This window comes from Pyxicephalus adspersus, chromosome 6 (assembly GCF_032062135.1).
Source record: "Pyxicephalus adspersus chromosome 6, UCB_Pads_2.0, whole genome shotgun sequence".
Lineage (NCBI taxonomy): Eukaryota > Metazoa > Chordata > Amphibia > Anura > Pyxicephalidae > Pyxicephalus > Pyxicephalus adspersus.
Genome location: NC_092863.1, coordinates 19,145,706 through 19,171,100, shown reverse-complemented (window position 1 = coordinate 19,171,100; position 25,395 = coordinate 19,145,706). Strand labels below are relative to the sequence as shown.

Here is a 25,395-nt window from a genome sequence, read left to right as displayed (position 1 = left end):
CATATTTCTGTAAGTTACAGGTCTACAATTTAAAAAAAAAAATTCATGAAAAACAATGGATCACTTTTGGTACAGAAATCTAGACCTCAGTGTAATGCTCAGGAGGTTAAAGGGAGAGATATACTTGTGTTAGAAAAGCATTTTGTTGTTTACAGTCACTATGCATCAGGGCACAGCACATGTCTGGCAAAATATAACTGCAGAAAATTTAGACTTAGATCCCAAATAGATTATTTAGGCTCTAAGTCTGAATTTTCTGCAGTTATATTTTAACCTCCTTCGCATATACTGGCATAACAATAGCTACAGCATGTGTAAAAACCAATAAAAACATTTATTTTTTAAATTTGAGTGTAGAAGTGTGAAAACCACTGGGGAGATTCAGCCCTACTATTGGTATCAGTGAGCATGGACAAAAAATGATGAGCAATGCAAAAGTTTACTTTATTTAGGAAACAGGAGTAATACAAAATCTTGTAATGTAAATAAATATTTCAGTGATAATTTTCCTGTTTTGTACCCATACCAGAAAGTAAAGGGAACTATTTCCAAAGGGACTGTAAAAAGAAACACTTGCAGGTTCTAAAATTTCCTAAGAACATAATTAAAAAGAACCTTGGAACATCTTACATACAAAACACATAACGAGTCCTAAACATAGGGATTGTTAGTTTCACATAGCTATATGCTCCAGAGCAAACTTTAAGGCCAAGCCCATTTAAATGCACAAAACAGACATAAGCTATCCTTTAAAACATGCTGCAGCAGAATGCACTAATGTGAACAGATTCTTTTTTGAACATTACTTTTTATGACATTAACATGACAGTTGGATTGGCCCCTAAACTTTCTGGTTGGCCTAATTACACATATACCTGCAGTATGCAAAACTCCCAGGCAGATAGAATGTGTCCCCCGAATTATTTTTGTTGCTCACTTTTCAAATTAACTAAAATGTATCTTTATCATGTAACACCAATAAAGCTCAATTACCGCCACAGCCTGAGTAACAGCTGAATTGTAATGTTCAGTCACTGTCACACCCATATTTCATGAAAAATGTCAGCTGTGAAATTTCTGCCCTGTAGATGAAATGTCAAGGCATGACCTATTAAGATCAAACAAACGTGCCAAGTCACAGCCAGTCTATTAGGAGTTTGTTATAAATGTTCTGGGATTTTCAGCAGGAAAAATGATTAATAGTATACAAAGTGAACATGCTAATTGACAGCACATGGGCAATTATATTAGTATGAATTTTTATACATCATTTTCTGTATTGTATGACACTAACATATTAAACAATACAATCCTACACATAAATGGAGCTCACAATCTAATGATCCAACATTTCCCAGGGCCAGCTAGGGGAAAAAAAACCTATCTTACCTACTAGTCATTTTTAGAAGAAAACTACAGGACCCAGAAACATATTCTAAAAAATCATCATGCATTAATGATGGATTTCAAACTCAATACCCAAAGATAAAAAATACATAAGTGCAAACTACTTAGCAACTGAACTGTATCTACCTATATCAGTCTTTCTGGACCTTATTAACATGGGGGAACCCTTAAATTAACTTTCAAGTCTTCAGGGAACCGTTGTTAAAATTAATATATCTATAGCTCACGGTACATTAGTGTGTAATGAGTCGGAAAAATGTATCTTATATTGGGAAGAATACCGTATAACTCTTTAACCAAAAAAACTATTGGCGTCAGTAAAACTGATCTGTGAAAGACCAATTGCTCATTGCTCAAGGAACCCCTAGCAACCTCTGGAGGGACCCAAAGGTTCAATAGAACCTTGGTTAAGAAACACTTACCTATATGATGGCATCCCAAACCAGATATATGAAGGGAAAATCATTAATGCATGTTAGAAAATGGGTATAAAATGCAATCAAGGATACACTGTATGTTACTTCCCCACCTCCTAGATTGTAAGCATTCCAGGGCAAAGTCTTCTCCTCCTGTGTCACTGTCTGTCATTTGCAACCCCTATTTAATGTATAACGCTGGGTAATATGTTGGCACTATATAAATAATAATAATAATGATAATTTAGTTACTTAATACTAATATTTTCATGTTACCTTTTACTATAAACAATGGAGCTTACAAACCTAAACGTCATTAAAACATGTAAAATCTTTTTTCACATAAAAGGAATATGTTAAAATGTCATCACAGGGCCACCTTCCCACTCAGGGAGCCTGCATGACATTTTCATTTACGTGACCTTTTAAGTCCATTTTTGAGTCATAGCCCCTGATTCATCAATAAAATCCGCGCTCGCTGGAAGCGCGAAAGTACGCGCGGCCAGCGATCGCGGTTTACCGCGGTCCGGACTCCAGTGTGCGCGTACACTCGCCTCCTCGCTGCCAGCCGGATTCCTGCCTTCATAATAATGAGCAATAGGGGGCGCGAATCTGCCAATAAAGGCAGTGATTTTCAACCACTGTTCCGTGGCACACTAGTGTGCCGTGAGAGATCTTCAGGTGTACCGTGGGAAATTATCCAATTACCATTGTCGAGTGCCTGCGCTGTAGTGACTGGCAGAGTAATGTAATACTCTTCCATGTCAGTGGGTGGCAGTAGGTAGCTCAAGCGCCTTGTTTATTTTTAGAGACGAGAATTAGCTACAAAGTGTAATTTTGTAACACTTTTGATTTGTGGTGTGCCGCAGGATTTTTTTAATGTAAAAAATGTGCCGTGGCTCAAAAATGGTTGAAAAACACTGAATTAAGGCGATTAGATTTCAGCTGCGCGATTAAGGAGGATCTGTTAAGCTCAATGGTGAGATCATAGCAATTAATTAGTTTAATGCAAGCTCGCCAGTGTAAAGCTGCCGGAGATGCGCGGCTCCGGCCGCGAGCTTTTTCAGTTGCTGAATAGCGCGACGGCGTACGATTTCGGATCGCGAATACGAATGCGCGAGCGATCATCTGATTCTGCTTGATGAATCAGGGGCATAATCTCTTGGCCATGGGATAATAAAATGATTTTTTGGATATAGGGTTTGTTCTATATATACTTTCTAGGTATACTTAACTAGGTGTTAAGATACAGTTCCAATAGGGTATAACATTTTTGGACTGATTTATCACTAAAAAGCAGTCTTACTTTGCCAAGCATATGTCTGCTATAGACAGGAAATAGAATTTACTCAGCTTCTCCCATGTTGAGCACAATGCACCATTTTAACTTTTCACAATGTTACAATATAAGGGGCAGGACTAGGGGTTGATCTGGATCTGTTCTGGAAGAAAAAAGATGGCTTCCTTTTTCAATAGAGAAAAGATGATGTTATCAGAAGAAATTTACTCTATATATATATAAAGCAAGGAAACAAACATTCCCTCAAATATTTCCTGTTGGAGAATCTTCCAGGTCCATGTGTTTTAATAGCAGTAATTGACTATCCACCTGAGAATATTGGGGGAAATTCAGAATCCTTGCTTTATAAATAGAGCCTTTAGGCTTTATTATCGTAAAAAAAAAAAAATAATAAAGAATATCCATGTGGGTCCAACAGTCAAACAACTGAACAACACCCTTCTTGAAAATTATAAAATCATTTCTAGAGGCTTGCTGATGGGTTTTCCGCCAATCCTGGCCTCATTTGTAGCTATGATACAGATATAAATATAATTATATAAAGTAAACATTTTGGTGATAGGTCTGATTTAAAAGGTTTTATGGGACATCATTATACGAGATAAGACCCATTATTAGCTTCACTGGAATGAGATATTTACTGTTTTAGCAACTTTTAGTTTGATGTTATTCAGATTAAATTGCTTTTATTTTAGAGCTGTGTATGACAAAATCAACCATATGTATACCAAATCCAAACTTGTATGTCTGACGTTCATGATCTGATGCGTGACTGCTAAATGGCATTAGGTGGGGGTGGAGGGGCTGGGTGTAACGTTACTTTTCTGTATTATTCCTGCAATGCTGCCTTTTATAGAAAGATTTACTTTAGTCCTTTTTGCTAAAAGCAGCCTATAGTCACTCTGAAGCCACACTTGTAAGAGGTCAATTAAAGGAACCCACTGGTGAAGGAAATATGGGACTGTCTTCCCTGATCTCCAGGTTGTTTCTTTCTAAATGACCATAAGACGGAGTGGTTAGACCCTCTCCCAATTTTATTTTGGTGTCTCCACTGGCGAGGCTCACGTTTCTATTTTTCCTAGTGAACATTGTCTTCACAACAGACACCGAGCTTAAATCTGTCGCCTGAAGAAAAGATAAAGAAAAATTGTCCAATGCATGTTCCAGTGACAATTGTCTAAAAAGACAATTTCCATTATTTTGTGGAGATTGCCTTTTTTCCATTTTTTTCACTTTCTGTTGTATCTCCTCATAGGGGCTTAGGTAGCAAAAAATGTACTTTTTAAAACCTTAGTTTTAAACTTTCTCTATACTATTCGTAACTATAACAAAACTCAGCTGTAATAATGACTTTGGAACTGACAATTTATAGTTTGTTGTATAAGTTTCTTTACATTTGGACCTTAAGTATTGTGGGCACTATATAACATAGATTTTTAGTCATTATTTACTGAAATATATTAAAAATTAATGTTTGAGATATTATATATATATATATATATATATTATAAGTTGTTTGCAGAATAGCCTTGTTGGAGGTTGACTACTTGTTGTAGAAAATAGTAGTTTTATAACAAATACAAAGACACAGGAAAAGCTGTTTTTCTTAGTTACTTTGCTAGCAATTTTGGGGGCCATAATTCAGTCATTTCAAAATTGAAAAACATTTAGAGGCTCAGTGCAAAGTAGCATGTTTTATTGGGTAAATATTACATTTTTTAAGGGGTATAATTCCACCCAAACAGACACCAGGAAGAGGTACACTGCTTCTACTAACATGGCTGCCCCCACACAGAGACACAAGGCAGAACAAAGTGTGGTAAATTAATAATGGGGGAAATATTGGAAGCTAGTAGTATGTAAATAGTACTGGTAACTAGTCCTTTGCCCTCTGCTTGCTTTTTTTGTGGGCAAGCTTACTTAGTACAGGTATTCTTCAAATAGCAATGATATGGCTGAGGTATGGCTCCTCATTAGTCATGGCGTAGCTGTGACTTGTTGGCAAGATTTTTTTGTGAGCTAGGAAAGAATGTATTTTTTTTTATACATGCTTCCTAACTAGTATTTTTTACTATAGGTAGTCAACCACCAACATGCCAGCTTTTTTCTGATATCGTTACAAATGTCATGTTACATTCCCGCCCAAAGATTCTTAGTAACCCTGACAGAAACTCTGGATAAAGAAAACAAGAGAGCCCCCTAGTGACTTTTTACGGTTATTACAGCGATTTCTCCACAGCATCTCATTTTATATTAATATTAACTAATATTATATATATTACATATTACGCAGTCCATTGACATCCCAATAATTATTAATAATTAAATAAAAAATATTGATTACATTTCTTTAATAATTATTAAGAAATATATAAAATGATATACATAGGTTTAGATAAAAAGATGAATCTTAAAACCTCTGTGTCCCTACTGAAGATATTTATGCTCCCTTCCCAAGACACAGCCATACAATGAATGCTTTTGCACAGGACATTTTTTATTGGTTTTAAACAGAAATAAGTATATTTTTAACGGCATTTTTTTTAGCAATTGTTGGAACATGTAGCAATTTGACTACAATGGTCTTATTAGGTAACTGAATACACTAAGGCAGGGGTGTCAAACTCAGGCCCGCGGGCCAAATCAGTTCCACAGACAGTGCATGCACCACTAATACTACAAATCCCAGAATGCCCTCCTGGCACATCAATCCAGACCCACAAGCACCCCTTCCTGTTAACATTCATTAGCGACCTTCCTCAATTCTAGATAATTTTTCAATAAATATCAAGGTTGGCCTACAATTTTGTCCAAATTTTCCTTTTGGCCCATTGTGTTTTTTGAGTTTGACACCCCTGCTCTAAGGGCTCTATTTATAAAGCAGGGAATCTGACATCCCCTCAAACATTTCCTGCTGGGAATGAAATGCCAATAAACATGAACCTGTTAGATTCACATAGGGGAAAGTTTGAGGGAATGTCTGATTGATAAACAGAGCACTAGTTGTACATTTCACTGGTTTGTATTTCTTCTCAAGTTTATCAAGTTGTTCTAAATCTCTTTACAACATTAAAATATTTTTTAGGTCAGGGATAAAATTACCTAAGGGGGAATCAGGAAAAAAGAGAATCCCCTTCCTTATTTTAGTGACACATGGGAAGGATATCTTTTCAAAGTGATGGTCAGAATGCCATTCTTACAGGTAGATAAGAAATTTGGTATATTGTCATCAAAAGATTCTGGGCCCCATACTTCCTATACTCCTTGGGCCCCTATCCCAATGTCTAAATGTTCTAACATTGTAAAGTTAGACTTTTTGTATTCAGGCCCATTACAGAAATACCCCTTGTTCCCCCATGATGTCAACAAACTTGTCCCTAAAACTATGTAGATACCATCAGATGGGAGAGCAATTAGCCATAGGTCAAGGGGCTTTGGGAATAGTTAAGCACCAACTCTTTTCCAGGATTACTTCTTTACGCCTTTAGAAATGTCAGCATCATACACTAGATGAATCAGCTAGGTGAATCAAATGTCCCAAAAGCTTGAAAATAACACACCAAGGAGGGCCCTTAGCTTCAAGAAAACAGCATTGGCAGGTATTTTTAATGTTCTTTAACTGGAGGAGCCAGGACAATTACCTAGGGAGGTTAACAATCTAGTCCCAAAAGCCACCTTCCATTTTTTCTTAATTGTATATGTTGTACAATGTACAACAGTATTAGTATTAATACAAACGTATTTGCTCTTATATTAATGAAAATAGATGTAGATTCAGAAACACTACATTTTGTAGTGCACAAAAATAACTGGGTCATAACAAACAACAATCTGGGCCACATTAATATATATATATATATATATATATATATATATATATACACAAACAAACAATATAGTAATAAATCATCTTTGAATATAAATACCAGGTATATTAAGTGCCTAAGTCACATACGCCTAAAAAGTAGAGGAAAACTACATATTGCAAGTTATGTAAAAAAACCTTAACAGGTAACAGTTTAAGATGTATAGACTCAAATATAAACCAATCTGAATATAAGCTGAGTTTTTTTTACCTGAAAAAATAGGAAAACTACATTTACTGAAATACAAACCTTGAGAACAAAATACAGCCATTACTGTTAACTTTAAAACCATCAATCAACAGAACCGCCAATAAGATGACTGTAAAAAAATGCATTATGTTTGTTACTAAAAAAAAAAAATAACATATGCTCAGTGTTTTTTTTTAATTATTACAGGTTGAGTTGGTTATAATGGGTAAATTGCTCCTAAAAGATGTGTTGTGAACAGTTGTTGGTCACCAGTAGATGTCACTGTTAGCTTATGTAAAGTGTGTAACAAACTGAAAAACAGCATATTATAAAGCATGTTACACACTTTAAATGAAAACAAATCAAAAAGGTGACCCCAAAATATTTGTCTATCCTAGCTTTTAAGCATTGCCTGCATTCAGTCTTGTGTGTTTGTGTGTGTGTGAGGGGTGTCATACATGTTTGCATATTTAGATACGAGCTACCATACCCCATATATACAGTATATATATAGAGAGATGCAGGTTTTTGATGGAGACACCAGGAATCCTAAACATCTCTAATGTTTGCTGGGATGCGGCTGGAATTTTAACAGTCCTGAATCTGGCAGTTATCTGATCCACCTTTTCTCTCATCATACAATGCTTGGCAGTGCTGCTAGGCTTGCAGGAGAGCCAGGTGAACTATGGGTTTAGGAAATCTCTGTCTGCTTTACAGTCACTGGTATCACTTGTTCTAAATGTGCCAAAGCATCTCAGTGACTCTTGGTGTATTAGCCAATACTGGGCATCCTGTGGAACCTATACATCACAGATTCAGACTAAATGCCAGACAAGAAAAAGTATGAAATGAACTGAAATATTTTTAAAATAAACATTTAAACTTAAATTTAATTTGTTCTGAAAAAATATGAAGGTTGTCAATGTGGACCTCCTTACTTTAATGCTTGCTGTCTATTATGCTGGTCCAATAATTAGGAATAATAAAGAAATTAGAAGAAGAGCTTCTCTTTTTTTCAAGGCTTTAAGTTGTATAAATATACTGTATGTGTGTATATATATATATATATATATATATATATATATAGTGCCCGGGTTACATATGAGACTGGGACTGTAGGTTTGTTCTTAAGTTGAATTTGTATGTAAGTCGGAACAGGTACATTATTTTAATAAATGCAATTAGGAGAGATGGTTGGCTCCCCTTTATGGAACCTGGACATTCATTACCTTTTGGAGCAAGCTGTGCTTTGATATGCAAAAAAAAAACTGCAGAGTTTGTCTTGGTCATTAAAGAGTTACAAGATGTTACAGATCAGATCAGCTCCTAAGATCACCACAACCTCAGCTGTGTTTAGCAAAAGACTTTTTCTGCAGGTCATGCAAACCGCCTCCTCCCTATCAAGCCTCTGTCCTGCACATGAGGGAGCAGGGAAGCTCCGTTCGTATTTAGGAGTCATCCGTATGTCAGATGTCCTTAGGTCGGGGACTACCTGTATATATATATATATATATATATATATATATATACAAATAAAAGCTTGTAATAGGTTGCTAAAGCTTGTAATGGAAGTAAAACATTTCTACCAATAAAAATGACTATTTTTTTACAGGTATAATTGTAATTGATTCAAAGGGAATTTACCTAACATTACTCATTTTTGACAAGTTTTACATTACATTACATTGTTGAGTGTTGAGGATCTGTGTTTTATTACTCATTCAACACTTCCATGATTATTATTATTTTTGCTGTAAATGGCAAGAATGCTTGCAGATTTGCGCTATGTGAAACTCTGGTTGCCTGTGGTATGGTCTTACCTCCAAGTCACACACCAGCAATTTGTGGTGCACTGGGAGAGGAAAACGGCCCCCTACGTAATATGTATCCTATGTTCTCATCAGTGACCTCTTAACCTAGTTTGGAGATCAGGTTAGAATTATTTAGGGGGGAATCTCGGACATTTTTCAGCACCATGGAGAGCATTTGGGGGAAAAAAAATGAAAGCACACCCTTTTGTATGTACTTCACAAATAAAAAAATTGCTCTATCTTATTTTATTTTATTTTCAACATTCAAATGTCTAATAACTTGGTAACATTCAATTACACATGGATCACGCATCAGCTACTTGAATCATAGTGTTATTGTTAGTGGAAACAAATGGGTGAATCCTCTGAAGTCTGTGGGGGAATTTTATGGGTGAATATTTACTGGATATATTTTCCAGCAAATCTTTGAATAAATACACCCTACAAAAATGAAAATCATGTATGATATAAAAAACACAACAGAGAAGCATGAAACTATATGTATGGGAGAGTAAAACATTTTGAGTTACCTTAAGTGAGAATAGGAGATAATATAGATGTGTTTACTATAAAAAGCCATAAATGGCTTCACTACTTTCTATATCACTGTCCACATATGTACATCAATCAGAAACAGCCAGGCAATTAGCATTTCTAGAAAACAATGGCAGCCCCTATTCCACCTAACACATACATAACCTTGCTTTAAAACAGATTAGTAAATCTATATATTGTGTGTGTGTGACCTCTACTGGCAGATTCTGGTATGTGCAGGTTTGGAGAAAAATATTTCTCTTTTGTGCAGCTTTCTAAATTAAAACCAAATTTAACATCCAAAAAAGTGTAAACAAGTAAATGTAATTTTTGCTTTGACTGGGTTAAATATTGGTTATAACTGATCATATTCCATGAGTTAGGGTCAGAATAGTGATTGAGTCTCCATAAGGTAAAATGAAAACTGCCATGCTATACGGTAGCTGGCACTGTTAATTTGCATCTTTTGTTATCAATTCTTTCATTTTTGCACATAGAATAAATGCATAGGCCTAAAGATTACCTAAAAAACCCAATACATGATGTTTCCTGAAAGCAAAAAGATGTGGAATATAAAAATTCAAGTTGCACGGTACGTAACGATGCTCATTTGGAGCGATTTAAAAGTTTTCAGAGGTGATTTAGAATAAATAAAGAGCTAGAGTTTAGTGTGTTCTTTATTGTATTAAAGTTTCCTTTTCTAAACCTTTCATTGTAGCTTTCTTGCTTTTACAGTGCAGACAACAGGTTCTCTTTAATCCCAGGGGATTCATAATGCCAGTTTATTTAAAGCTGTTTGAACACAAATTATTATTACTCATCTTTTTCCTCGGTAGGAAATTATAGTTCTTAACTGTAATTTCTCACATTTGAGGGATTCCAGGATTATTCTTCACAAAGATCAACTGCATCACACATTTTTCATGCCCGTTGACATGCCCAAGGACCATAACCTTGGCAGTAAAAGAGTTAAAGCAAAATGTTGCAAAAGGTTGTACAGATAATTTTTATTTTAAAAGAATATTAAAAAACCCATTAATTTCTTTTATCACTGTCTTCTAGCTGGTCCCACAACATCATGGGTCCTTCAATTTTTCATCTTGCAGTGGGTGGCCCTGAACAAGTAAGCATCGGTCAATGAAGCAATAATCTAAGCCAAGGTAAATATATCCTAGGGAGTAGTTCCATGACTGCCTGGGCTTAGAGAAGGGGTAAACTGACACCAGACCTTATTCGGTCTGAAAACTGAGGACATCTAGTGGAGAAAGGGAGTTACTGTGAAGGACAACTCCAGCGTAAAGGTAAGTATGGCTTTTTTTCTGGTTGGCAGCTTTGCTTCCTGGAAGAGGTCAGAAGCGCTCAGATCAATATTTCCCTCTGGATCAGTGAACCTAGAGGTTGATGTAAACTAAACACTAAACAGCTGCTACAGGTCAGCAGTATAACACAAGTTTACCTTAATACCATATAAGCACATATGCATTTCAATGTATGATCCCGGCATACCTGCGTGTTGGGTATGAATGAACTCCTATGTACATGCACATAAGTTATCTCATTCTGATCTGGCCAATCAAGATGGCAGAAACTTCTGAACAAGCATAGGAGCAAAGGAGGTGGGTTTAGTTGTGCTTTAAGGCACTGTGCAGGCTTCTGGTAAAAGTGACCAGGCCAATTATAAAATCAATGGGATATCATTTTGTATACAAACTGTCCACACACAGGGGAATTAGAATATCTTTCCCTTTTTATTGTACGATGCTGCCTAATATATTGGCACTTTTAAAACAAAGGTTAAATATAATATGCCAAAATTGTTAGCAAATTTCATTAAAGAACAGATATAAACACTGTTAAATTAAAATAACCAAGAAGGTGTAACCAGTTTAGTTACACAAGAAAGGTCCTCTGTGTTAATGACATTCTTACATGGCAGGATTGAAAATGAAAGCCTCTCCTGTATGTTAAGCCTGGCATGCCCTTCTCTAATTTGGTACATCTATGAGTAGACAATGTTTTGGTCTGTTGGAGCTCATCAGCACTTGAATAATGAATACCAACACAGAAATGTCTACAACTTAAACCTAGAAAAAATGGGAGGAAATTTAGATTTACATTTTCTTGCATTTGTTTCCGTATTTTTTGCAAATCAACTTTCACCGCATTCACTAAGCTGAGTGAAAATTCACTTGCAAAGGGATAATTTACTTTGCTAGGCTAACAACCTCAATAATACATATCTAACAAAACAAACAATTGACCTAAAAAGAGCAAAAAACTGCTACATAGAAAAAGTGCAGATCAAAAAAAAAAAAAAAAAATGAAAACATGTTAACATGCTTTTTGTCATTTCCACAACTCCCATAAGGCAGCCCAGAAGTAAATAACCCTGCTCCTACTATGGACATGGAGCAAAAAGTTTAATTTACCCCTACAACTGTTGACCTGACAGGCAGCCACAATCCCTCATTGATGTTTCCAGTTATCTTCCATTCAGGTTTACATTATGCACAGCAACTACAGAACAGATCTGCTGCCACCTAGAGACGAAAGAGGGGATAACTGAGTACTGTACAGGTGGCACTGAAATAATTATGTGACTATTATGTGAGAACATGGCAAAACCCAGAATTAGCTATTGTGAATGCACAGAGACAGATTATGAGACACAGACAAACAAAGTTTTTATGAGAAATCAAACACAAGAAATTAAAAACAATTAATACCATATGTAGACATGTGTGTTAAAATCACTGATTTTATCATTCAGTTCTTTAAAAGACAAGCTTCAGCTGATTTTATTCTACTAGGTATTTTTTAACTGCATGATCGTAACTCCTTTATCAGCCTCTTCATAGTCTTTATTTTTTGTTTCTGTCTCTGTGCTTTGCGATGCAATCGTCTTATTTTCTTTTTAAGCATACGAGTATTGGGACTCAGCGCTGAGTAAGGAACTTCATTTTCCATTTCAAGGCAAGAAGAGTATGTGTGGTCGATGTGCTCAGCGGAGGTGTCATTACCAGGAATATTGTCATCCGCCTCTGTTTGAGGTTTATTACAAATGTCATCCACTCCGTTGTTCATTTTTTTGGACAAATAAAACACACCCAACGTCACATTGCTGCTCTTTAATGAAGAACCTAATATATAAATGTACAAAACATTCTGCAGGCTGTTCCCTAAAGTCTGAAGAATTCTGAAGGATTTCTCACATCACTTGTGGAACCCTAAAAGAGAACATAAACCACAGTTTCATATAACAACTTTTGGAAGCTTTTAGGCAAAGTAATTAAATTTCATGATTTTTGATACTTCAAAGAGAACTCAACCTTTCTGAGAAGTCACTGGATATATAATGTAAACTTTAAAATGATACAGTGACCTGTCTTTGAATATTATAGTATTTACATATTCTTCCAAACAGTTAAAAAATTCATACAATAATGCATTTTTATGTTAAAAACATTTAACATAATGAAAGTTTTAAAAGAATAAAAGAAGCTTTAGAACAGAATCAGCTTCTTGCTATCTCCTACAAAGCAACCTCGGTTTGTGAGTTGGAGATTCCCTGGACTCTGTGTTACAGGAAAATGTGCGGACAAGGCTCATAAGAGAGCAGAAGGATGACCTTCTTGATCTGCTGCTCTTTCATTTTGAAGAGAGCTGGGTTTTGTAGTGTCAAGGTTTGTATCAGGGCAAAATAAAAAATAAAAAAACATAAAGTGCAAATCCTGTAGGCTTTGAATGGATCTTGCACCCAGAATGTAAAGTTTGACAGTGATTTCCCAAGAAATATTTTCAATCTGGATGGGTAGAAGCTGTGAGCAGGACAAAACATGACAAATGTGGGGCTCCAGGAATCAAGTAACCCCTATAATTCTGTCCCACACCCTAGTATGCCCCATTTCCCATCATCTTTGTATTATCTCTCAACTTTTCAGTAACCACCAAAAAACTTTGATTACTAAAATTGCCAGGTGGTGCCTCTGGCTGAAAGGGGCTGGGAGAACACGGACTGCTGTATAAAAGTTAGATGGTATATTATTATTATTATTGGGGGATTATTACAGGATTTATATAGCACCAACATAATTTGCAGCACTGTACAATAAATAGGGGTTGCAGATGACAGACATATACAGACACAGGAGTAGGAGAGGACCCTGCCCCGAAGAGCTTACAATCTAGGAGGTGGGGGAAGTAATACACAATAGACGGGAATTATACTTACAGTCTCCATTCCATTTCATCTTCAGGCTGAAGCCAATGACATACCATGAAAGCTGGAACAAATATAAATATAGATATATTATTACCTACAATTTCCTTTCTTCATTTGTTTCCAGACAGGGAGTTACAGAGAGAGTGAACTTTGTGTTACATACAAATATAAAAGTAGGTGTTAGTGTACTATAATTCCTATTTACTATTATATATGGTATATATTGTATATATATAAATATATATGGTATATATTTATTATATTTAAAGTGTACATACACTTTAAAGTTGAACCAAACCTAAAGTAAAAAAAATTGCGAGCAGGCAGGTTCTTTTTTTGATTTTTTATAATTACACTTAACTCTACTCACACTGGCATCAGGAACTTTACCGGCCCCTCTCCTAGGTTTGGGATGTTCGTCCATCCTGATTGGCCAGTGATGTAACTTCTGCGCATGCACACAGTTCATTCATCCCTGGCAGGAAGCTATGTACAGGGCTGAACACATCAATGGACATGACCTGTCCCTTCTACAATAAGGTAAGTTTAGGTCTACTTTAACATTTGAGTACAGGTCATATTTAAAGTATAATGTAATATATGTAATAGCTGCATTAGTTTATTTTTCTGCAATTACAGAAAATACCTGCCAGAAATTGGGAGTCTTTGTACCTGCTTGTGGAATGAACAATGTTCCTAACATCAACCCCTCTGATGAGAATAGAGGGAGCCTGGGGTGACAACGCTGCTTCTCCATACAGTGCAATGAGTGAGTGTTGTCAGCCTAGGACAATACATGTTTTGCTGGCTGGATCAGCATGTAAAGATAAAATAATAAAAGCAGCAATGCTATGGTGAATAAGACGTGTTAAGTTTCTATATTTACCAAATACAATAATGCCCCCTTCATGTATATGTAAAATAAAATACCCCACATTGCAATGATCTGTAAATAAAGATTTGCTGCTCAGATGACCCTCCAACATGACATTCTGATCATCTGTCTGCCTGCTTACAACCTCCTAACCTCTATCAAGCAATTCTGGTAAAAGTTATTTATTATTATTCACCTGTGTGGTCAGAATTGCCAAATTGGAAGGCTCGTCCAGACCAACCAACAAAATGGCCACTTACCGAGGGCGACTAGAGCATCTTGACAAGCTTATATGCCACGGAAGTGCGTCTTGTGAGCGTGGCGGAAGTGAATAGATTGTCTGGTCTCTATGGCGCATATGAACGCTCTAGTCACCCGGCTCTATGATCTGGAGGCCGGAAGTGAACGTGAAGCTGAATGGATGTGACGTCACTGAGCTCGTTCTCCTGAGGAGGAACCTGGCTGTTCTCGTTAACCATGAACCGGAGAGGGGTGGGAGCGGGGGCTATAGCCAAGAAGAAGCTGGCCGAGGTGTGTGGGGTGGTGGGCAAAATCCTCCTGTATTCTCGTACTTTCTTCTTTGTGACAACAGACTAATGTAATAGTTGTCACCTGCTTCTGCTTTCTATTATTATTTAGGATTTATATAGCTCCAACATAATACGCAGCGCTGGAAATTTATCACAGCAATATTTGTCTTGCAGCACTCATCAACACAAATCTTCAGTGCTAAATGTATTCCCATTCTGTTCAGTCCTAGCAATAAACCAATGACCGCTCCTCATTGTATTCTTCCTGGGGCGATGAGGATTTACCCCCTGGGTCTGTATCTCCGTTGGGGGGGGGGGTTAGCTGCTGGGGGCCATTGAATGGGAAAAGTTTTATTTGCCCCCAGGCTCCGAATACTGGAGAATTCTTCCAATTGGAATGTTTGTTTAAGGACAGATTTCTTGTACTAACACACACGTGTACCTGTGGAGAAACATTAGTGAAGCTCATGGGGATCCACGTCATATGTTAGTATTCTGGGTAGCCATTCATTCCTAATAACACCCCATGGGCACCTTTGCAGGCCTTTCCTATGCATAGCGCTGCAATGAATCGCTGCCTAAATGCAGTGAACACTAATGTGTGATTTTTTAAGGCTGCATACATGTGCAATCATTGTCCTTGGAAAGGATCTTTCGGGAACCTTTTCAACGACAAATGACTGCACCATGAGCGCTGTACACACAGCACCTTTCTGTCTATGGAGAGGGGAGGGGCAGAGCGATGGAGGGACACCCATCCCCCTTCACTTCCATTCTGATCGTTTTCTATCGTCCCTGGATCAGCCATGACTGTCGCTTGGAGGGTGGACAACGAGCGCTGTACATGAACAATTGCATGTGTGTATGTAGCCTAAAACTGATATGCTGCAAACTCTCTCTCTTCCTGTGTTGAGAAATGGGATGCAAATTGCAAAAACAATGTCATAATTTCCTGTACTACCATGAATGGGAAAAACTATAATTTTTGTTTATACAGTCCTTGATCCTATATTATTGTCTCAACTGATGTCCATATTGTTCTTTGGTTCTTTTAGAGCATTATGTATACACTGTAAAAAAAAAAATATTTTCTCTTGTCTATGAGGAACCTAGTAAACATAGGATAAGTACACATGTGCAATAATTGTCATTGGAAAAGATCTTTCAACCACTGCACGATATATGATGTATGAGCTCTGTATATACAGCACCGTTCTGCTCTATGGAGAAGACAGGTGGAAAATGATGGAGCGGCACCACGCTGTGCTCTCTTCCCTTCACTTGCATTATGATCGTCTATCGTCCGTGGATCCACCAGGATGGTTGTTTGGACGATTAACGATGAGCACTGTACACGCAAGATTCTCGTCCAATATGAGTCCTGAGCTGATTATCGGACGAGAACCATTGCACGTGTGTACCTAGCCTACGTGCAGTAATTATCGATGGAGAACGAAGGATTAACGACTGATCAACAATTATTCACAATTACTTTGAACAATTATATTGTGCACGATTCTGTACATGCTCTAAGGAAACAATCGTTCAAATATAATCCACCAATAATGTACACACACTAGATATGATCGTTTGAACGATGCAGGAAGTGACGTGTACTAGAGAAAGTGTGGCAGAACAATCCATGATCACTGAATGACCGTACACACCATAGAAAACGAGCGATTGTCGCCCTATCAGATCTGCCGGGAAGGTAGTTCGTTTCCAGCAACATTCCTTGTTTTTTTGTTCACAATTATTGGACGATCGGTCATTAGTCATTAGTTTCCAACGATAATTTTTGCACCTGTGTACATAGCCTTAGTTTGCATGAAAAATATTTTTGTTTATATAAAGTCTGTATCAGCATTGCTTATAAACGTTTGTCCATGTGTTTCCAAACCAGGCCTGTTTACCTTTTTTTTTTTTAAAGAAGAGCAAAAGAGGGAAAAACTCTCTAAACCAGTTTTTTTTTCCAATGAAAGTGTTGTTAAATATTTTAGTCGCCAAATTTTTCAGCCCTAAATCACAATGCCTAAAATCCTCGTATGTACTGCACATTCCAATTAAAGTTTCAGTCCCGCTGTGTTTTCATGCTGGGAAGCGCTCCATGTGGATGAAGACTTACCATAGCGGCTGCGTTTTGGAGCCCCTGAATCTCTATAATGATGTCTTTACATGGGCACTTGTACAATTTAACATTTATTTATTTGTTTTTTATTAAATGAAAATCGCAATAGAATAAAATTAATTCTTTGTGATCGACTACAAGAATCCATGTAGCATCTACTTTTTATGTATAATGACAGTATTGTGATCATTTTTACTAAATATGATGATGATCAATCGACAAAGGAAAAAAAACTCTTGCTTAATCAATTTTTTATTAACTTTCCTTTCAAAAATGAATCAAATTTTGGTTGATTCAATGATTTTGTTTATCAGTCTCACGTTATAAGAAGATGACTTTACACTTAAAATAAATCTTTTAACATAACAACCCAAAGCACACTAACAAGCTCACTAAAGATTGCCTCAAAAATCAGAAATATAGGTAATGACTTGGCCTTGGTAAATCTTTGATTTAAATCCCATTGACATATTTTATTGTAGAAACATTTGGCACAGGCAGTATACTCACAAACATCTTACAGCTGAAGGAATGTCAGAAACTGGTGGACAAATATGCAAACCAGTTATATGAAGTCATTTTCACTGGGTTGGTGGGGCAATGCCAGCATCTGAGACAAGGCGCTTTTTTTCCCCTCAGTACACCCTGACATCGAATTTAGTTGGTATTTTTTCAGGTAATATCATATTTTTTTTATATATTTTTTTAAATATAGTAATATTCTGATCTGTAGGCATAGTTTAAATGTTTTTCTGGTAAAATATGTTGAAAAGTTCACAATTCCCGTTGGGTGTACTTACAGTGTATTACCAATGTTTTTACATTATAATCTACTTTCATCGCAGTATTTTATTCTGTCTTGTAAATAGAAATAGATATGCAAGTGTTTGAGTAAATTTAGGTGGTTAATTAAAGTTTTTTCATCTTTCAGGCCAAATACAAAGAACGAGGCAATGTCTTGGCTGAGGACCAGCTTGTACAGGTGAAGAGGACAGCACTTTGCTTATGTTTCTACATTTATTCTGGTTTATAATATTCATTAAGCTTTGCACTACATAATTGTATCATGTGTATGTTATAAAAAGATAGAAAAGTGACATTTGGAATATGATTGGATACTTTTTGCAATCCTCTGCCAAATATTTGCTAAGTATCACCTAAGTTCTACCTGTGTGTGTATTCTACAGAGCTCAAGTTCATTATATTTGGTAAATTAGGGATATGGCTATGATTTCTTTAAATAGGCAGAGTTGGAAATGAATACAGTCTTGAACCCAGAAAGCCGGGTGGGAAGAAGTTGTAGGCGGGTGGCAGCCCCTGTATTGTGACCAAACTCTTCAGTAACCAACCAAAAACAGCTGGGTGGTTACTGAAAAGTGCCGGGTGGTGCACCCGGATAAAAGGGGCTGGGGAGAACACTGGAATATCTGTAATACAGGGGTGAAAACTAGATTATGGATAGGTTTAGACAGAATTTCAGTGAGCCAGAAACTGAAATTTAAACATTGGGACGTTGAATGGATTGACAGATTAGGTACAATTTAACCCAAAAGTTTGAATGTGCATTATGATTTATATTAATTTCTGGTTCCTTTATGATGTACCCTGCTGGTGTAATGGTATTAGTGTGTGTGTTATTACTAGATAGAGATGTTTTAGGGCTGGAGAAAAGGCATCCTCCCAAAATATGTCTTTTCAATGGTGTATTTATTTATTTTTCCTGTGTTTCAGATGTCAAAACATTTAGAGATGTTTAAAACAAATCTAGAAGAGTTTGCTAGTAAACACAAGCAAGAGATCCGTAAGAATCCTCAGTTCAGAGTCCAGTTCCAAGATATGTGTGCAACCATTGGAGTGGACCCTCTGGCCTGTACGTTTTTCAACTTTTACTTTCCTTTCTGTTTTCGATATTTACTTTGTGCAGTCCTATTTAAAAAGAGTTCTGTATAACAAAGGAAATATCTAAACATTTGTATGAATTGATAACCCTGCTAAGACTTTACCTAGACCATACCTCAACCTCATACCTAACTTCCCAGACAATCATGCTAACACAAAAAAAAAATATTTTAAATAAACTATAAAGAGATATATTTTATTGCCAAAATTGAAAGCTTTATCTTTTTGCAGTGCAGTTATCCCTAAGGCTACAATACCCTGTAAATGAGTTTTTTTAAACAGGTTGTAAGAAAGTGATATCTCGGTGAGTAAAGAGCTTCATCTGCTGGATTAAAATAAACCATAAAAATATATAGAAATATGCAGTGTTTCAAAATATCTGTCAGTAAATGTTTTTTGTTTTTAATATTCTTTTTCACGGCTGAATTTAGGTGAAGAAAACTTGTAGATCTTTGTAGACCCCATAGGGCTTATTCATACTACTACTCTGCGTGCTAAAAGTGACTTACCACGATTTATGTGCATTACATCAAGCAGTGCAAGTTGTGAAGTTAGAAAAAAATGGAATGAATGATTTTACTTTCATTTTTTTTTTCACGCAACACCGTTCAACTCTGTATACTTCAGAATGAATGGCTCCTCAAAATGTGCTTTTTTACCACGTTTTACTGCAATGTAGCAATGTGACTGGGTCCTTTTGTTTTAAAACAGGTGAGGTCTCAGCTATCAGATATAGGTAAGTATGTGTCTGTTGGGAGGGAGGTTGAGTTAGGTTAGGCTGAGAGGTAAAGGACTAAAAGGATAGTGCACCTAAATCTGAAAATGGACTAAAGCAATGACCATATTTTTATTCAGTCATGTTTGGAAATGTTTTTTATTAATATTTGTTCTTGCCTTTTCAGCTGGGAAAGGATTTTGGTCAGAAATGCTTGGTGTGGGCGACTTTTATTATGAACTGGGTGTGCAGATAGTTGAGGTCTGTTTAGCTCTAAAGCACCACAATGGAGGTGAGTTCCTATTTAGTAAAATGTAATTGAATTTAATTTCAACAGTTATTCCATTATCATCACTTGAGTTACCAAATGCATATTTCTTTCTTGTCCATTGAGGAAATGCTAAACCCTTGGCTACTGCTGCCTAGAGAGACACTAGCATTCCTAGTTTTGTTTCATGGATGTCCCTGAATGTACCTCTCTAGATCAAACACAGAGTAAGCCTGGAAATTACTTTTGGATGCTGCCTGTGTTCTTTCCAGACTGGTTCTGTGTATGTTCACCTCAAAACACTTTCCAGGTCCAGAGCGGTTATTATTGTCTGTTGACTTGTCCTGTGTGTTAAGATATACTTCTATGTGCAAGCCATTTGGGCTGGACACCAGAAGCCATCTCATTTAGTAATTTCTGCTCACCTAATTTGAATTTGCCTCCCTCTGCTGACTTATGGAAAAGTTAACTCTGTGGTACTGACGTTATTCTACCATGGCTGGAGTGTAGCATGCAAACTGTGGCCTCTTTTCTGCCAGACAGTGTGTAAGAGGCATCCCCATGATGTTGCTTCTGCTGCATTTTGTTCCCTGTTCTGTCCCTAATGCCTTTGCCTATAATGATGATGCTTTGAGCATTGTCTACAGGCTGACCAGGTGCAATATGTCTGATACCTGGAGGGCAGTCTGGCTGTAACAGATGTCTTCCACACACTGTCCATTAACGGGTTGGCATCTGGCTATGATGTTTTATTGTCATACGTATGGTGCATTGCATTCTTGCAATTTTCACATTTTTAAATGTATCTGCCATGTCATAGAACATACTTTTATACAGAAGGCAAGAACTAATCTATTTCCTTTTTAGAACCAATCAAATTTAGTGATTTTTATGTTTAAGTTAGAGAAAAAGCCATAATCTTACAGATTTTTGCAAGAATAGCTTTAATAATTGAAACTGTTTATCCTCTGCTTATGTTTTTCTTTGTGCTTAGGTTTGATTACGTTGGCTGAACTGCACCAGCAGGTTCTGAAGGGAAGAGGGAAGCTCGCTCAGGATGTCAGTCAGTAAGCATCATTCCTCTCTCTTTGCTAGAGTGCCATAGCCAGCCAATACAGCATAGTCATTGCCATACTTTCTTATTTTAGAGACGATATCATCAGAGCAATCAAAAAACTGAAAGTCCTGGGTAGTGGGTTTGGCATCATTCCTGTGGGTGGATCTTACTTGGTACAGTCGGTTCCTGCAGAGCTGAATATGGATCACACTGTAGTCTTACAACTGGCAGAGGTTTGTACAAATTAATTTCTATGTCCTGCAAGCAGCTTGAAATATTTTTTAGTACTGGGCTATATTGCATTAAACTATATCTACTTAGAAACTTTTTCTTTATATAATCATGACATGATCACTTTGCAGATTCTAAAAGTGTGAAAAAAAAACTTGAAAAAAAAATCTATCAGTTCAACATTTAAAGGAAAATAGTACAATTTAGAATAAAGCAGCTAATATTTCTGACTTAATTTCAAAGAAGCAAGCTCCAGGACTTTTCTCCTAAACCTGGCTTTACTGCCTAGTATGTTTCTAACCTAGACCAAACATTAAGGATTAATGTTTTGACTTCTGAAACTTCACTTGTTGTATTCCTGTTGATGAATAGTGAGTGACTACATAGCAGTGGTTTTCTCAGCATCTTTAGGCGGTCACACCACATGGCACTTTTCAGTAACCACCTGACTGTTTTTGGGTTGTTGCTGAAAACTTGGCTCACAATACAGGAGCTGCCATCCACATATAGATTTTTTTCCACAGCTTAAAAAAATTCTGGGAAGAACACTGCATAAAGCCAGGATCAGAATTGTATGCCTGTAGAATAAACCCTTGTCACTGAATATCCTTTACTAGGCTACTGTCTGTTTGGGAAAAAAACAAAGGAATAGCAGAGAGAACATAGAACAAACATATATGGGTGTATTTATTAATGACTCCCTTGTCTCAATTGGCTCGAAGTTCGTCCATAATATTCTTTCAAACAAATAGTATTCCTATTGTGACTTATGTGCAACAATTGGCCACCACGTGGCAAAAGGACTTATTGTTATAATAGGCACTGAAAGTAGAGTTGTAGACAGATTCCAGACCCTGTTGGCTAAATTTCTGTCATATAACTTATAAATGTACTCCATAGTCTTTTCATAGGTAATTGAGCCCCTGATGTTAGTATTTTAGATGTACTACCTGATATATGATCGTGTTGTTTTATTTCTTCTTGCAGAAAAAGGGCTATGTGACAGTTGGTGAAATACAGTCAAGTCTAAATTGGGAGAAAGAAAGGGCAAAACATGTGCTGGTGAGTTTTTTCTATACTGCATGATATTTTAGGCAGATGGACATTGGTAACATCTTTGTGCATCCCCAGACCTGTGCTGACATGCAGCTTTCAGTGTAGTGGTTGCAGTCGTTGTCAATCCATGGTAGCCTATTCCTAGTACATGGATTTTATGGAATATTTTCCAGTCTGCAAAATACCTCACTTCACAGTTCAGGAATACAATCCATTCAGGGCGAGAAATGTTATCCTACATAATGACTATACTATTTGATCATTATTATGAGATATACACTGTTGTGCTGAACTTCCTGGTTCACTGCTGACCTGGAACATAAATGCACAAAAGGACCTAAAACTTAGTAATCTGGACGTTTGTTCTAGCTAGTGTAATTGGCATGATGAAATCAGGCATTTTACATGCAGTTTCTCATATTTCCCTACACGATTCAGAAGTCTGCTTCTGTTGGGTTTTTCCAGTTTCGATTTGGTGTGTTCAACTTGTACATTTAAAATTCACTGTATGCATACAGGGGCAAGGGACTGAGTCTGGTGGTGCATATGGATAATTTATCTCCTCATTAGCACATTCATACACAACCTTGTTTATAAATTAACCTCTGCATGAAACAAACTGTTACATTTGCAGAGCTTTCATTCACAAACCTTTATAAATAATGCTTTTTGTGCCCATTGCCCATTAGTTTAGACCAGGAGTGCCCACACTTTTTTGGCTCGCAAGCTACTTTAAAAATGACCAAGTCAAAATGATTAACCAACAATAAAAACTTGGGACTTAATAACTCCTGTGCGCGGTGGAGTTTATTGTAAAAGGCAGGGCTCTGCAATCTACTCGGGTTGCCCTTGCGATTCACCTGTTGGGCACCCCTGGTTTAGACACTTCTTTCTTTTCAATTGTTTTTCTTTTTTTTTTTATTATAGGTTTATGTTGAAGACTTCCAAACTCTAAAAAACACATAGTATGTTATGTTAAACCAACCAGAATATGTTTTATATTTTAGATTTCTTCAAAACTACTTTGCGATCTCTCATCAGATTCACTTGGTAGCCACCTCAAATGGTTTTCCAGATGGGCCGAGCACTTGGTGGCTGCTTTTGCCTTTACTCAGATTCAACTCATCTCAGTCCATCTCAATTAGTTTAGGTCAGGTGATTGTGGAGGCTGTCACTTGGACACTCTTCTTCATGCTCATATAGTCCTTAAGGTTTGAAGGTGTGTTTGTGTATTTCTTTGTCCTGTTGAAGAACAAACTATAGTTAGGTCTATAAGGTGCAAACCAGATGCAAAGACTGCTGTGGTAGCCATGCTGGGTAAAAGTGCCTTGAATTTTTAATAAAATAGTTTCTCCAGCAAAGCACCAGCACACCCTCCTATTCCATGTTTCATGGTGGAAACCACGTATTGTAGAAACCATCCGCTCTTTTTTTCTTTGTCTCACAAAAAAAAGGAGGTGGAACAAAAATGTAAATTTGGACTTATCAGACCAAGGTACTGGTCCAATGTCCCATTCCTTGTGCTTCTTGGCCTAAGCAATTTGTTTCTTCTTGTTCTTCCTTAGTAGTGGCTTCTTTACAGCGATGCAACCATGAATACCTTATTCACACAGTCTTCTTCAAAGAATTGATTTTGAGATGTCGACTACCTGAACTTTGTGATGCTTTATTCTGAGACTTATTGTCTCAAACACAATAGGAAGGCAAGAAATTCCAGAAATTATTTCTTGAGAAGAAAAACAAACAAAAAAACAGATGACTACTTCCTGAATCTGAGTAAATGTCATCAAAGCAAAAAGTGGCTACTTTGAAGAATGTAAATGAATAAAAAATATTCAGTTTTTTGTTTGAAATAAAATTCTGTCTTCTTTCATAGTTTTGACTTCCTAAATTTAGAATGTTGCTACTTCATGTTTTACACTAAAGCCTGCTAGTCTGTACATTGATCAATTACTAATAATAATAGCAATAACTAATTGCTTGTGTTTTTAGTTTGCATTTAAACTAATGGAAATCCCAGTTCTAACATAACAAATGTATGTTTTGGCTGTTTTTGTGGTAATTTCCCTAATCTTGCTGTTATCACCACATAGGAACACTTACTGAAGGAAGGTTTGGCATGGCTGGATTTGCAAGCAACAGGAGACCCCCAGTACTGGCTACCAGCTCTCTTTACTGAACTTTATTCTAAACAAATTACACCGGGGGAGTCCAGCGAGGGACCTCCATGATGTCTGAAACTGGACATTGAAATCTCCACTACCTCAGACTCTTCTGTCTTGCAAAAAAAAAAAACAGCCTCTGAAGAAATCAGAATCTCCTTTGTGTTGAGTTACCTTTTGCCTGGGACTGGAGCAGATATATTTGGCTTTTTATTTAGCAGCCCCAGTCAAGACTTACTATCTGATAGAGCAGAGGACAAATGATTAGTGGAGTTTATTCATAGCCAAATAGTGGCCTTTCTCCTCCTATGTAATAAATACTGTGGTACAGACTGAATCTGCCAAGTATCTGAAGTGTACCTTCTCCAGGGCCATTGAAATTCATTGATATCGAATGTATGCAGTTTTCTGCAGAAATTGGTCCTCCTCAGTCTGTACAATGAAAAAAACTTGTATTCCACTGTATTATACTTTCTACAATAAAATATTGCGATATTATTGTTTTATTGGATTAGCTACTGAAAGCCTTGGTGTCCATCATGCAGATCGAGTCATCATATTGGTCTTAATTAAATTTTGGGGTCTGTACATAGTAAAGGTACAACTCCTCATCAAAGTAAAATTAAGATTCACTTACTGCCTGCGCTTTTTAAGACCTCTGGTAGAAAGAGAAATATTGTGACCATTTAACAGATTTTTGGTATAGAATAATAAATCATTGTTGACACCA

General features: G+C 36.7%; 1 protein-coding gene and 1 long non-coding RNA gene across 3 annotated transcripts; one reads left to right on the top strand and one right to left on the bottom strand.

The window, feature by feature from the left end:
• Positions 1–11,824: 11,824 nt before the first annotated feature.
• Positions 11,825–14,996, bottom strand: LOC140333291 (uncharacterized). 2 transcript variants are annotated; one of them, XR_011921316.1, is made up of 3 exons: positions 14,880–14,996; positions 13,755–13,806; positions 11,825–12,750 (listed from the first exon to the last, which is right to left on the bottom strand). It is a non-coding gene; the product is annotated as an uncharacterized lncRNA (long non-coding RNA). The 2 variants fall into 2 exon arrangements; XR_011921315.1 differs by having other exon boundaries at positions 14,816–14,951.
• An 18-nt stretch (positions 14,997–15,014) lies between these two features.
• On the top strand, positions 15,015–25,176 carry SNF8 (SNF8 subunit of ESCRT-II). Its single transcript, XM_072414854.1, has 8 exons — positions 15,015–15,150; positions 18,209–18,259; positions 19,009–19,147; positions 20,079–20,183; positions 21,154–21,226; positions 21,308–21,449; positions 22,435–22,509; positions 24,597–25,176. The coding sequence occupies exons 1-8, from the start codon at positions 15,097–15,099 to the stop codon at positions 24,732–24,734; spliced, it is 777 nt and encodes a 258-aa protein (XP_072270955.1). The 5' UTR covers positions 15,015–15,096; the 3' UTR covers positions 24,735–25,176.
• The last annotated feature ends 219 nt before the right edge of the window (positions 25,177–25,395 follow it).

Coding starts and splice junctions, on each gene's coding strand:
- SNF8 (XM_072414854.1), top strand. CDS start 15,097: ATGAACCGGAGAGGGGTGGGAGCGGGGGCTATAGCCAAGAAGAAGCTG. Junction 19,148..20,078: donor TGGAGTGGACCCTCTGGCCT/GTACGTTTTTCA, acceptor TTGCCTTTTCAG/CTGGGAAAGGATTTTGGTCA. Junction 22,510..24,596: donor AAAGGGCAAAACATGTGCTG/GTGAGTTTTTTC, acceptor ATCACCACATAG/GAACACTTACTGAAGGAAGG.